This window comes from Juglans regia, chromosome 5, assembly GCF_001411555.2.
Source record: "Juglans regia cultivar Chandler chromosome 5, Walnut 2.0, whole genome shotgun sequence".
In the NCBI taxonomy this organism is placed as follows: Eukaryota; Viridiplantae; Streptophyta; class Magnoliopsida; order Fagales; family Juglandaceae; genus Juglans; species Juglans regia.
In genome coordinates this window covers 21,270,106-21,281,456 of record NC_049905.1, presented here as the reverse complement: position 1 = coordinate 21,281,456, position 11,351 = coordinate 21,270,106, and the positions used below count along the sequence as shown (strand labels likewise).

Sequence of the window (11,351 nt, the reverse complement as noted above, 5' to 3'; positions counted from 1 at the left end):
ATAACAAGCCATGCCAAAGGCTCCAACCACGGAAAACAAGGTGTGGAACATGCCAAACTCGTGGGCAATATCAGCGCACCACGCAAAATACAAGTCAGAGATAAAACAATGTGGTGGAGGACAAGATGAGTTTTCTGATAATGGGTTTAAAGGAATCAGAAGCTTTGAAAAGACTGAGGATAAGATGGTAAGGAAGAGAGTTGGTGTTCTCAGCATCTGCAGGGAGGCCATGGTCGGTGGGGTTGAAAGGGATTTCAACAAGGCGTATATAAGGATTTGGAGGGAGCTTGGCACTGATTTTCTTGATGTTGAGAGGGGTGTTGATAAAGGTTATGGTGCAACCCTTTTTCTCCACAAGTCGAAGGGCTAAAGCCAAGAAAGGGATTATATGGCCTTCTGCCATGAATGGGAACAGGATGAAGTGTTCTTTTGTCTCTGACATTGTGCTGTCTGTGTTTGGATGCCAAGAATCAGAAGCTGATGCATTCTTCTCAACCAAGAGTGTGATCTATTAATAGGAAGGGGAAGATCGAGCAATTGACTGGGTCGTTCGGGAACCTTAAAACACTATTGCTATCTTAGTTAGGTGGATGAAATCTAGATTACTTTTTGGAAATTTCTTTTTTGTTTCTTAAACACTTGATCTATATCAAGAAACAGCGGCCCATGCACGCAATTGGAATGAAAATCAAACTTTTAAAACCTATGGGTTTAAATGCGAGAGGTTGGAACGGGAGGAAGTACTGGGTAGAGTGCAGAGAATATACGACTTTGTAGGGTGGCTTGGCTTCCATTTGCAGCTAGGAAGTCATGTAGAGAGCTATTCCTTTCCTTTATAGCTAAGAAGGCGCAAAAATGCGGTGGCTTTCAAGCCAAAATATTATTTTATCCTTAAAAATTGAAGTCACTTGAGTTTGTAAAAATTAAAAGTTAAATAAAATATTATTTAAATATTATTTTTATTTTAAAAATTAAAAAATTTAAATTATTTATTATATTTTAAATAAAAATTTTAAAAAATTATAATAATAAGATAATATGATATAAAATACTTTTATCATTCAAATGGTACCTTAATTTAACTTATCAAAATATATCTTTTGAATAATAATAGTAATAATTCTTAGATTACTCTTATATGAATTAATCTTTTGAATATGGATTCGCACTATTAGTATTAACCAGTTGAAGATTTCTTGAATTTCTTAGTTCTACTTACGTCTAAACTATAACTTAAATTCGAATTAAGACAATTGCTCTCTCCAAACTTAAATTCGAAAAAGAAATTGTGGGCGTTGTTAACTTTTAAAACTTACGACGGGTTTAAACTTTAAATGCAAGGATTTGGAAGAATATACGATAGTGTAGGGCGGCAAGCGCATGAATTTGGTTCCTCTTAATATGAATCGTACCCGAAAAATTAAAGGCCCCATTTGAAAAATCAAACTAAATTTTTTAATTCACTACTACCATCTCTTAATTAACAGTTCTTTTACGTAGAAAAGTATTGGTAATGGACTAGTCAAATATTAATTCAAGCTTAAACTTTAGTTAAATGTAAGAAAAAGCTTTCACATTGGACTAGCTAAAAGTCCAAAACTTAAGACTTGAGCTATAGTAAATCTTAAATCATCTCCAAACATGACTAACTACTATTTACAATGAAAAGCAATATTTTATTATTTCTTCACTTCCCTCTCTCTTTAAATGGTAAAACATGCATGACATGCACATTATTTGTTCTACTGATTGCGAATATTGATAGAGTAAATATATTATTTTTACAAAACATGAAGATTTAGGAAATATATGAATTGTATTTGTAAAAAAAAAATTTAAAAATTATATAATATAATATTATTTTAACTTTAAAATAGCTAGTCTAATATAGAATAATGATATAAGGTCCTGACACAGACGCAGTCTATATTAAGGGTGGTGCTACTCCCACCGTTATGAGCTTTCTCTGGAGACTCCCGTTAGTTATTTTGTACTTTTTTGTTTTTATTGATTTTTTAAACATGTATTTTTAAATACTTTTAAATATTTAAAAAATAATAATAATATTATTAAAAAATATTTACTTAATTATTAAGTAAAAAAATAATAATAAAAAAATAAAAAAATACCAGTGATAACTTCTAGCGGGAATAACCAAAGGGAAGTGTAGCATTTTCCATATAGGAAATTGTTCCGGCCATATGGTCCCGAGAGTTTCCGTCGAAAATGTAAAATGCAATTTTTTTTAATTAGATTTTTTATAAAATTAACAATTAAAAAAATATTTAAAAATAAATAAATAAATAAAATTCAAATCGTAAAAACTCTAATTATTCCATGGCTTAAGCATTTTTCATTAATAAATATGAAATATTATTGGGAGCAGCCACTGTTGATGGCAGCCAATTTTGCACACACTATGTGGCATCATCTAGACCACACATCTCTTAAATTTGAAATTAGAGAAATGAGAGAGAGCTGATGAGAGAAAGATCGAGATGAGAGAGAGAAGGGAAATGAGAGAGAGACCGAGATGAGAGAGAGCGGAGATGAGAGAGAGAGAGCCGAGATGAGAGAGAGAGCGGATATGAGAGAGAGAGAGATGATGAGAGAGAGAGTGACGACGAGAGAGAGACCGAGATGAGAGAGAGAGAGACGCTGATGAGAGCTGAGATGAGAGATAGAGACGCTGATGAGAGAGAGACGCTGATGAGAGAGAGATGAGAGAGACGATGGAGATCGAAGCCGTCTGCGTTTTGCGAGAAAAAAAAAAGGATAAGAAGCAGCCACGTAGTGTGTGCAATGTGTGCACAACTATAGTTGCTGCTCTCTAGCACTACTCAATAAATATATAGACTGCGTCTGTGTGAGGACCTTTTGCCACGACCCATACTACTCTTTCCTTCGAGTCTTTATATCTATATGGAGAAATTCTTTCCTCATACAAAAATTTTATAAAAGTAAATCGATAAAATGATGTATCGTGACTTGTTAAATTATAAAATTATTTTTATTATAAAATAGATCTAATATATCATATAAAATTATGTCAATTTGTGAGTTTATTTTTCTAAAATCTTTTTATAGTTGTAGCACTTTTCATGTATATATAGACACGCGCGGGGAATAATACTACCAAGTCTAATACATATAAGACTTTGCACAAATTTTTAGTAAAATAGTAGGTCCCACCATAAAAAAAATAAAAAATAAAAAAATATATAAAAAAGTAAATTTTTTACACTTTCGTGATAGAGTCCATTTTTTAAAGAAGAACTACGCAAAGTTTGTTCATTTTAGATTTGTATATATCATTATTCATATATGTATATATACATATATATGTGTCTGTGTTTGTATCTTAATAATAGAGTACGTATGCATGTGTATATTTGTGTGTCTGTGAGACATTGAAAAGCAATTTGTGCTATCTAAGTAAATTTACAAATTGATGTGATTTGATGTGGTACGTTAGATTGTAAAATTAATTTTATTATAAAATAGATCTAACAGATTCCATGAAATCACATCATTTTGTAAGTTTACTTTTGTGTAATCTCTTTGTGTATGTAGCAATTCTCTTCTTTTTTTTTTAACATGTTGTTGTTGCTTTGGTTATAGCTTTCATGAATTAGTTCTCCTCACACCTACTTGATCGCGGATCTATTTTCTTCGCATGGATTTTCCTCTAACTACCCTAGCTTTCCATCTCATTTCCTTCATCACCAATGCAATTTTTACAACCATATTGCCATCTCTAACCTTGTTGCTCTTGATCTTCCCTCTCCACCCAAACTCCCGCCTTTATAACCTTTTCCTCCGGCAACTAGATTTGGATAAACTGCTTGGATTTCGGTGGTCATCCCATCATTGGCATACCATGACTATGAGCTTCGAGCACGAAATTCACCCATCATTAATCCCAGGTCAAAAATGCAGAAACAATATTGTTGCTCTAAATTCCCACTCTGGGTTATGGATGGAGATCTCAGTCTATGAGACATAGATAAACAGATAAAATGTGCCTCATAGTATTTACTGGATAAAGAGGAAAATAAAGATAGATGGAAGAAATGTTTTCCTCTCTTGATTCAGGAGGATCACATGCTGTTTTATTTATAGATGTTTCTAGATAAACAAAATTTGTTACAAGCATTTGAATATATTTAAATTTACAAAGAGCTTGTTATTTTCTAGATTTGCTTTCGTGAAAGTGATATTCATCTTCATGTTTGTTTTGATCTTGATCTTGATCTGTTTGTTGAGCTTTATCCGTTTGTTGAGATTTGGTTGTGCCATTACGCCCCCTCAATGGCAATGGAGCTTGTGGACATTGAGATTGTCTCGAAGATTGCAGAATCGTGCAGTTGGGAGTGCTTTACTGAATGAGTCAGCTATTTAATCTGTGCTTGAGATGAACCAAACTTGGAGTTGACGTTGGGCAGTTCGAACCGAACTTGGAGTTGATCACGTACATAGTGAATGTCCAGTTCGATGTGCTTGATGCGTGAGTGATAGAGAGGGTTGGCCGTTAGGTATGTGGCCCCCACATTGTCGCACCAGAGTGTAGGTGGATTTGGACTTGAGATGCTGAGTTCAGTGAGGAGAGATCGGAGCCACATAACTTCAGCAGTGGTATTGGCAACCGCACGATATTCTGCTTCGGTACTTGAACGTGATACCGCTGGTTGTTTACGAGAGCTCCAGGATATTAGATTAGAACCAAGGTATACACAATAGCCACTTACAGATCTTTTGTCGTCAGGACAACCGGCCCAGTCGGCGTCAGAGAAAGCATGTATTTCTGTGGATGAGGTGCGGCGGATGAGAACACCGTGGTGGATGGTTTGTTGGAGATAGCGAAGAATTCGTTTGACAGCGGTCTAGTGGTCTGTCGTGGGACGCTGCATGAACTGGCACACTTTGCCGACGGCAAATGCAAGGTCGGGTCTTTTAAATGAGAGATACTGGAGAGAGCCAACTGTGCTGCAATAAAGATTGGATCACTTTTGAAGAGTGATAAGTTGGTTGTTGTGGACATGGGAGAGTTCACCAGCTTTGCATGTAGCATATTGGTTTTCTTGAGCAGGTCAAAAATATACTTTTGTTGCGAGAGAAAAAGTCCACGGTCATCCTGCAATGCCTCAATACCCAAAAAATAGTGAAACGGCCCAAGATCTTTTAGGGCAAAATGTTGCTGAAGATTTGTGATGATTGAGTGTAAAAGAGATTTGTGAGGTCTAGTTATGATGATGTCATCAACATATATGAGTAAAAAGATGACAGCATGTTATGACCTGAAAATGAATAAAGAAGTAAAGGCCTTGGAGGCAGTAAAGCCCATTTCTACCAGTTTATTGCTAAGTCTCGAGAACCAAACCCAGGGTGCTTGTTTGAGCCCATAAAGAGATTTGTGAAGATGACAAACATACTCAGGACATGATGAATCAGAGAATCCGAGAGGTTGGGTCATGTAAACGGTTTCTTGTAGATTTCCATGTAAAAATGCATTTTTTACATCTAGTTGTCGAATGGGCGAATTTTGTGACACTCCAAAAGAGAGAACAGTTCGAATGGTCGTGGGTTTTACCACTGGACTGAAGGTAGCATCATAGTCAATACTTGGTAATTGGTGAAAGCCTTTCGCAACGAGACGGACTTTGTAGCATTCGATGGACCCATCAGCCCGTTTCTTGATTCGGTAGACCCACTTACAGCCCACGAGGTTTATGTTGGGCTTTGGAGGAACTAGGACCCATGTGTCGTTGTCGAGTAAGGCCTGAAATTCCTCATTCATGCCTTGTCTCCAATGTGGGCTTTTTGAGGCAGTAGAGAAGGAAGTGGGCTCAATTTCTTGGGTCTCGGTGATTAAGGCACGCGGAGTGGGAGTCATATTAGGTGGGAGACTTTTGGGCTTGTGCATATTATTTTTGGATCTTGTGGTCATAGGGTGTGAGTTCCGACTTTCAAAATAGGGCTCGGGTTGGGAGTTTGGGCTTGAGTTAGGGCACGATTCATTTGATGATGAATTCGGTGGGTCTGGTGGAAAAGAGAGGCCATTTGTTGAAGGGTTAGACTGCGGAATATAGAGGGATGAGGGCAGTGTTGTGATAGGGGTTTGTGAATCGAAAGAGGGAGGATTCGTTTGTTGGAATGGAAACCAGGTTTCATCGAAGATTACGTGCCTGGAGATAAAGATTCGGCCTGATGATTGTTGTAGGCAACGATATCCTCAATGGTTGGGGCTATAGCCAAGGAAGACATAGAGATGTGAGCAGTAATCCATTTTGTTTGAGTTATATGGACGAAGATAGGGCCAGCAGGCACACCCGAAGGTACGAAGGAGGGTATAGTCTAGAGTTTGTTTGAAGAGGAGTTCAAGTGGAGTTTTGTGTTGAATGATGGGAGAAGGGAGGCGATTTATGAGATTGGTGGCAGTGGTGAAGGCATCACCCCAATATTGATGGGGAATAGATGCAGTGGCCATTAGGGTGAGGCCAGTCTCGACGATGTGGCGATGACGGCGCTCGACAGACCCATTTTGTTCGTGAGTGTGTGGGCAAGACAGACGATGGATGATGCCGGATTTGAGGAGATGTGATTTTAAGGCCTGAAATTCGCCGCCAAAATCAATTTGTACTCTTTTGATTTTGCAATCAAAGTAGCATTTGATTTGAAGTTGGGAATTGATGAAGGTATGTGCAACTTTTGATTTTGCATCGATAGGGAATAGCCATATGAATTTAGAAAAATCATCAATGATGCTTAAGTAATATTAATTCCCATGAATAGATTCGATGGGTGAGGGCCCCCATACATCCATAAATATTAACTCAAAGGGAGTAGATGAAATAGAATTCGACAAATGAAAAGGTAATTTATGACTTTTCCCTAATTGACAAGCATGAAAAACTGGAAAACTTTTATTATTGTTGACTGCTAGATGATGCTTTGAGAAGATTTCTTTCACTTTGCATAAAGCAGGGTGTCCGAGGCGTGCATGCCATTGTGGAACGGAAACTCTATCGCCAATGTAAGAAGCTGGACTGGTGGAGGGAGATGTGAGAGTATGCAGAGGATAAAGGCCATTTTTACTTGGTCCTTGGAGGAGGATAGCTCCCGAGGATGGATCATTGACACAGAAAAAGGATGGGTGAAATTCAAAATAAACAATATTATCGTTTGTGAATTGAGAAACTGACAATAAGTTCTTTTTTATTTCTGGAGCATGTAAGATTTTGTTGACAAAGAAAGATTTTGAAGCTGAATAAAGAAAAGAAGAGCCAGTGTGAAGAATTTTCAAACCTTGTCCATTGCCCACTTGAATTTGATCAGGTCCAGTGTAGGGGTTGGCATTAAGGGAAAGGTTGTTGAGATTTGAGGTAATGTGATTGGTGGGGCCAGTGTCAGAGTACCAATTTTGATCATATTTGGGTGCAGGAGGTGGGGTGGGAGGTGTGTGTGATTAAGCTATGTTTGCTTGAGTATTGGGTGTGGAGGGAGATTTGAATTGTTGGTCGAATTTATACCAACAAGTGGCAACTGTATGGCCAATTTTGGAGCAGATTTGACATTGAGGTTTGTTTGAATGTGGCGTTTGGTGAAGTGAGTAATTTTTGAATCCACGCCACTGCCTCTGGACTGATTGCCATAGTGAGGAGCACCTCTATTTAAAGGTGAACCACGATGACCCTCGACCAGGGTAGGAGGTGGCAATATTGGCCGAGGGTAAGTTGAATTCATTGGAGATGTTTTGTTGGTCAAGGCGGCTTTCATGAGTGAGTAGGCAGCCATATAAGTCATCTAGGGAGATGGGATCTAATCTAGTGGTAATAGAGATAACAAGTGAGTCATATGAGGAGGGGAGACCAGCAAGAAGATATGAGTTGATTTCTGAGGAGCTAAGGGGATAGCTAAGGGGATTACTAATGGCAGAGAGAGTATCTAAAAGTTGTTTGACTTTGGTGAAGTAATCGGTGATTGTGAGGGATGCCTTTTTAAGAGTAGATAGTTGAAAACGAATGCCGAGGATTCGGGCAGAGGAAGTGGAAGAGAATGTTTTCTCTAATGCGAGCCAGACATCTCTAGAAGTTGTAAGACCAACAACTTGGGTGAGAAAGGATTCGGTGAGGGAAGAGAGGAGGGCACTTAGAATGATTTGATATTGTTGTGAGCAGTGAATGTATTCGGGATTAGGGACTTGTGTGGAGTTGTTAGAAGAGGAAGGAATTGTGATAGGTGGGCAGGGAATGGAGCCTTATAGGTAACCAAATAGATTTTGACCACAGAGGTATGGGATTAATTGAGCTCGCCAAAGAAGATAGTTATCTTTGGTGAGTTTGATTGTGATGAAATGATGAAGTTGGGTGGGGAGAATGGAAGTGGCAGTAGGGGAAGAATTACTGGAAGAAGAATTGCTGGCAAAGGATACGTTGGAGGCCATGGATGGAAGACGTATGTCTTTGTGGCTCTTGACACCATAAAGAGGAAAATAAAGATAGATGGAAGAAATGTTTTCCTCTCTTGATTCAGGAGGATCACATGCTGTTTTATTTATAGATGTTTCTAGATAAACAAAATCTGTTACAAGCATTTGAAAATAATTAAATTTACAGAGAGTTTGTTATTTCCTAGATTTGCTTCCGTAAACGTGATCTTCATCTTCATGTTTGTTTTGATCTTGATCTTGATCTTGATCTTTATCCGTTTGTTAAGCTTTATCCGTTTGTGGAGATTCGGTTGTGCCATTACTGGATACTTAATGTTGTTCACGAAACTCACTTTTTTTTTTTTTTTCTCAGCAAGATTGTTCGCGAAACTCACTTGGACAAGTATAAATGTTGTGGAGTTCATTATAAATTAATAATTTAAATAAAAAATTGTTTGAAATATGAAACAATAGATAGTGCGATAAAAAAAATAACAAAATTTCATATAAAAAGCCACTTTCTGGCCTGCAAGAAATTAGAGGATAAGATAATTAAATAGCCTTCGAGCTGTATGTTGATTTTTTTAGTATGTGATTTTAATATTATTATTATTTTAGAAATTGAAAATATTAAATTATTTATTATATTTTGTATGTGAATTTAAAAAAATTGTAATGATAAGATGAAATAAAATTAAATAAAAGATAACACTTTCACTATCCAAATTGAAATTAATTAAGACATAAATTACCCAATTAACACTTTCAGGCGCACCTTCCAAGAGTTGCAATGTTGCATTTTATTTTACTGCCTTAAATGATAAAAGCGAAAGAAATATAGTTTGAAATTGAATCGCTCATCCATTCCAAGGTTCATAAACCTTTTTGATTTTATTATATATCTGAAACTAGTCATCGTTGAGGCTCTTCAAATGTTTGGTCCCCTCTTTGTCTTGTCACTCATCAACTCTGCAACGCTGAAGAAGTCGTCCATGGCTTCGACAGAGGACCCTTTATAACCATCCTCATCTTTAATGGCATCAAAAAGAATTTCTCTGGCCTCAAGAGCTTTCCTTCTCATTGTTTTTCCAGCTTTCTCGGTCTCATTCATCACCAACTCAATCTTCGCTGCTATGTCTTCATGCTTAACCTCGCAGGTCTTCCCCCTTGCCACCTCCACACAAACCCCAACTTGCTCTACCATTTGCTTAGCGGTGTAGAACTGATCTGTTGCCATTGGCCACCCAATCAAAGGCATGCCGTGGATAAGGCATTCCAGCACTGAATTCCATCCGCAATGACTTAAGAAGGCGGAAATTGCTTCATGGGATAGGATTTCTTTCTGGGGTGCCCATTCATCCAGAATCAGCCCTCTCTTTTGATCTCTAATCTTCTGTGCAAATCCCTCTGGCAACCATTCCTTGAAGTTGAATTCTGAATTTATGTCATACTCCATAGGTGGTCGGACAACCCAAATGAAATTCTTGCCACTAACATCCAATCCCATAGCCAGTTGCATCATCTGGGAAGTAGACATCGTATTCTGCGACCCAAAGGATATGTATAACACAGACTTGGGAGGTTTCGAATCAAGCCAACTTGTGATGAACTCTGGAGAGTGTTGAGAGTCTTTCGCAACTCGCTTTTCGCCTGATGGAGGTAGAACAAGTGGCCCCACTGCCCAAATCGGCTTCTTGAACTTTCGCCTTAAGTAGTCCATTCCAATAATGTCAAGTCGCTCCACCGTGTTAACCAACACCCCATCGGAATTCAGACACTGAGGAATCAGTTTTGTCATGTACCGTGAAAAAGCATCGTTACCATCAGCCGCCTTAAGACTTTGTGAGAGCTGTGATATGTGAATAGTAGATGCTTCAGGGAAATCAGGCAATGTGAATTCCTCAGATTGCGCTTTCCTCTGCGGAAGGTTCAGACAAATGGAGAAATAACAAGCCATGGGAAAGGCTCCAGTCACGGAAAGCATGGTGTGGAACATGCCAAACTCGTGGGCAATATCGGCGCACCACCCAAAATACAAGTCGGAGATAAAACAATGTGGTGGAGGACAACCATTTTCTTCGTGGAAAATGTTGTGGATAAGTTTTCTGATAATGGGTTTAAAGGAATCAGAAGCTTCAAAAAGACTAAGGATAAGATGGTAAGGAAGAGAGTTGGTGTTCTCAGCATCTGCAGGGAGGCCATGGTCGGTGGGGTTGAAAGGGATTTCAACAAGGCGCATGTAAGGGTTTGGAGGGAGCTTGGCACTGATTTTCTTGATGTTGAGAGGGGTGTTGATAAAGGTTATGGTGCAACCCTTTTTCTCCACAAGTCGAAGGGCTAAAGCCAAGAAAGGGGTTATATGGCCTTGTGCCATGAATGGGAACAGGATGAAGTGTTCTTTTGTCTCTGACATTGTGCTGTCTGTGTTTGGATGCCAAGAATCAGAAGCTGATGCATTCTTCTCAACCAAGAGTGTGATCTATTAATAGGAAGGGGAAGATCGAGCAATTGACTGGGTCGTTGGGGAACCTTAAAACACTATTGCTATCTTAGTTAGGTGGATGAAATCTAGATTACTTTTTGGAAATTTTTCTTTTGTTTCTTAAACACTTGATCTATATCAAGAAACAGCGGCCCATGCACGCAATTGGAATGAAAGTCAAACTTTTAAAACCTATGGGTTTAGATGCGAGAGGGTGGAACGGGAGGAAGTACTGGGTAGAGTGCAGAGAATATACGACTTTGTAGGGTGGCTTGGCTTCCATTTGCAGCTAGGAAGTCATGTAGAGAGCTATTCCTTTCCTTTATAGCTAAGAAGGCGCAAAAATGCGGTGGCTTTCAAGCCAAAATATTATTTTATCCTTAAAAATTGAAGTCACTTGAGTGTAATTTGGATAGTTACTTAATCTAAAAATTAAAAGTT

At 38.2% G+C, this 11,351-nt stretch overlaps 1 protein-coding gene across 1 annotated transcript; it reads right to left on the bottom strand.

Annotated features, from left to right (window-relative positions):
- Nucleotides 1-9,145: 9,145 nt before the first annotated feature.
- LOC109013763 (UDP-glycosyltransferase 92A1-like) lies at nt 9,146-10,926 on the bottom strand. The gene has a single exon (XM_035689956.1). It carries the CDS (start codon nt 10,839-10,841, stop codon nt 9,357-9,359), a length of 1,485 nt encoding a protein of 494 aa, XP_035545849.1. The 5' UTR covers nt 10,842-10,926; the 3' UTR covers nt 9,146-9,356.
- Nucleotides 10,927-11,351: the final 425 nt, after the last annotated feature.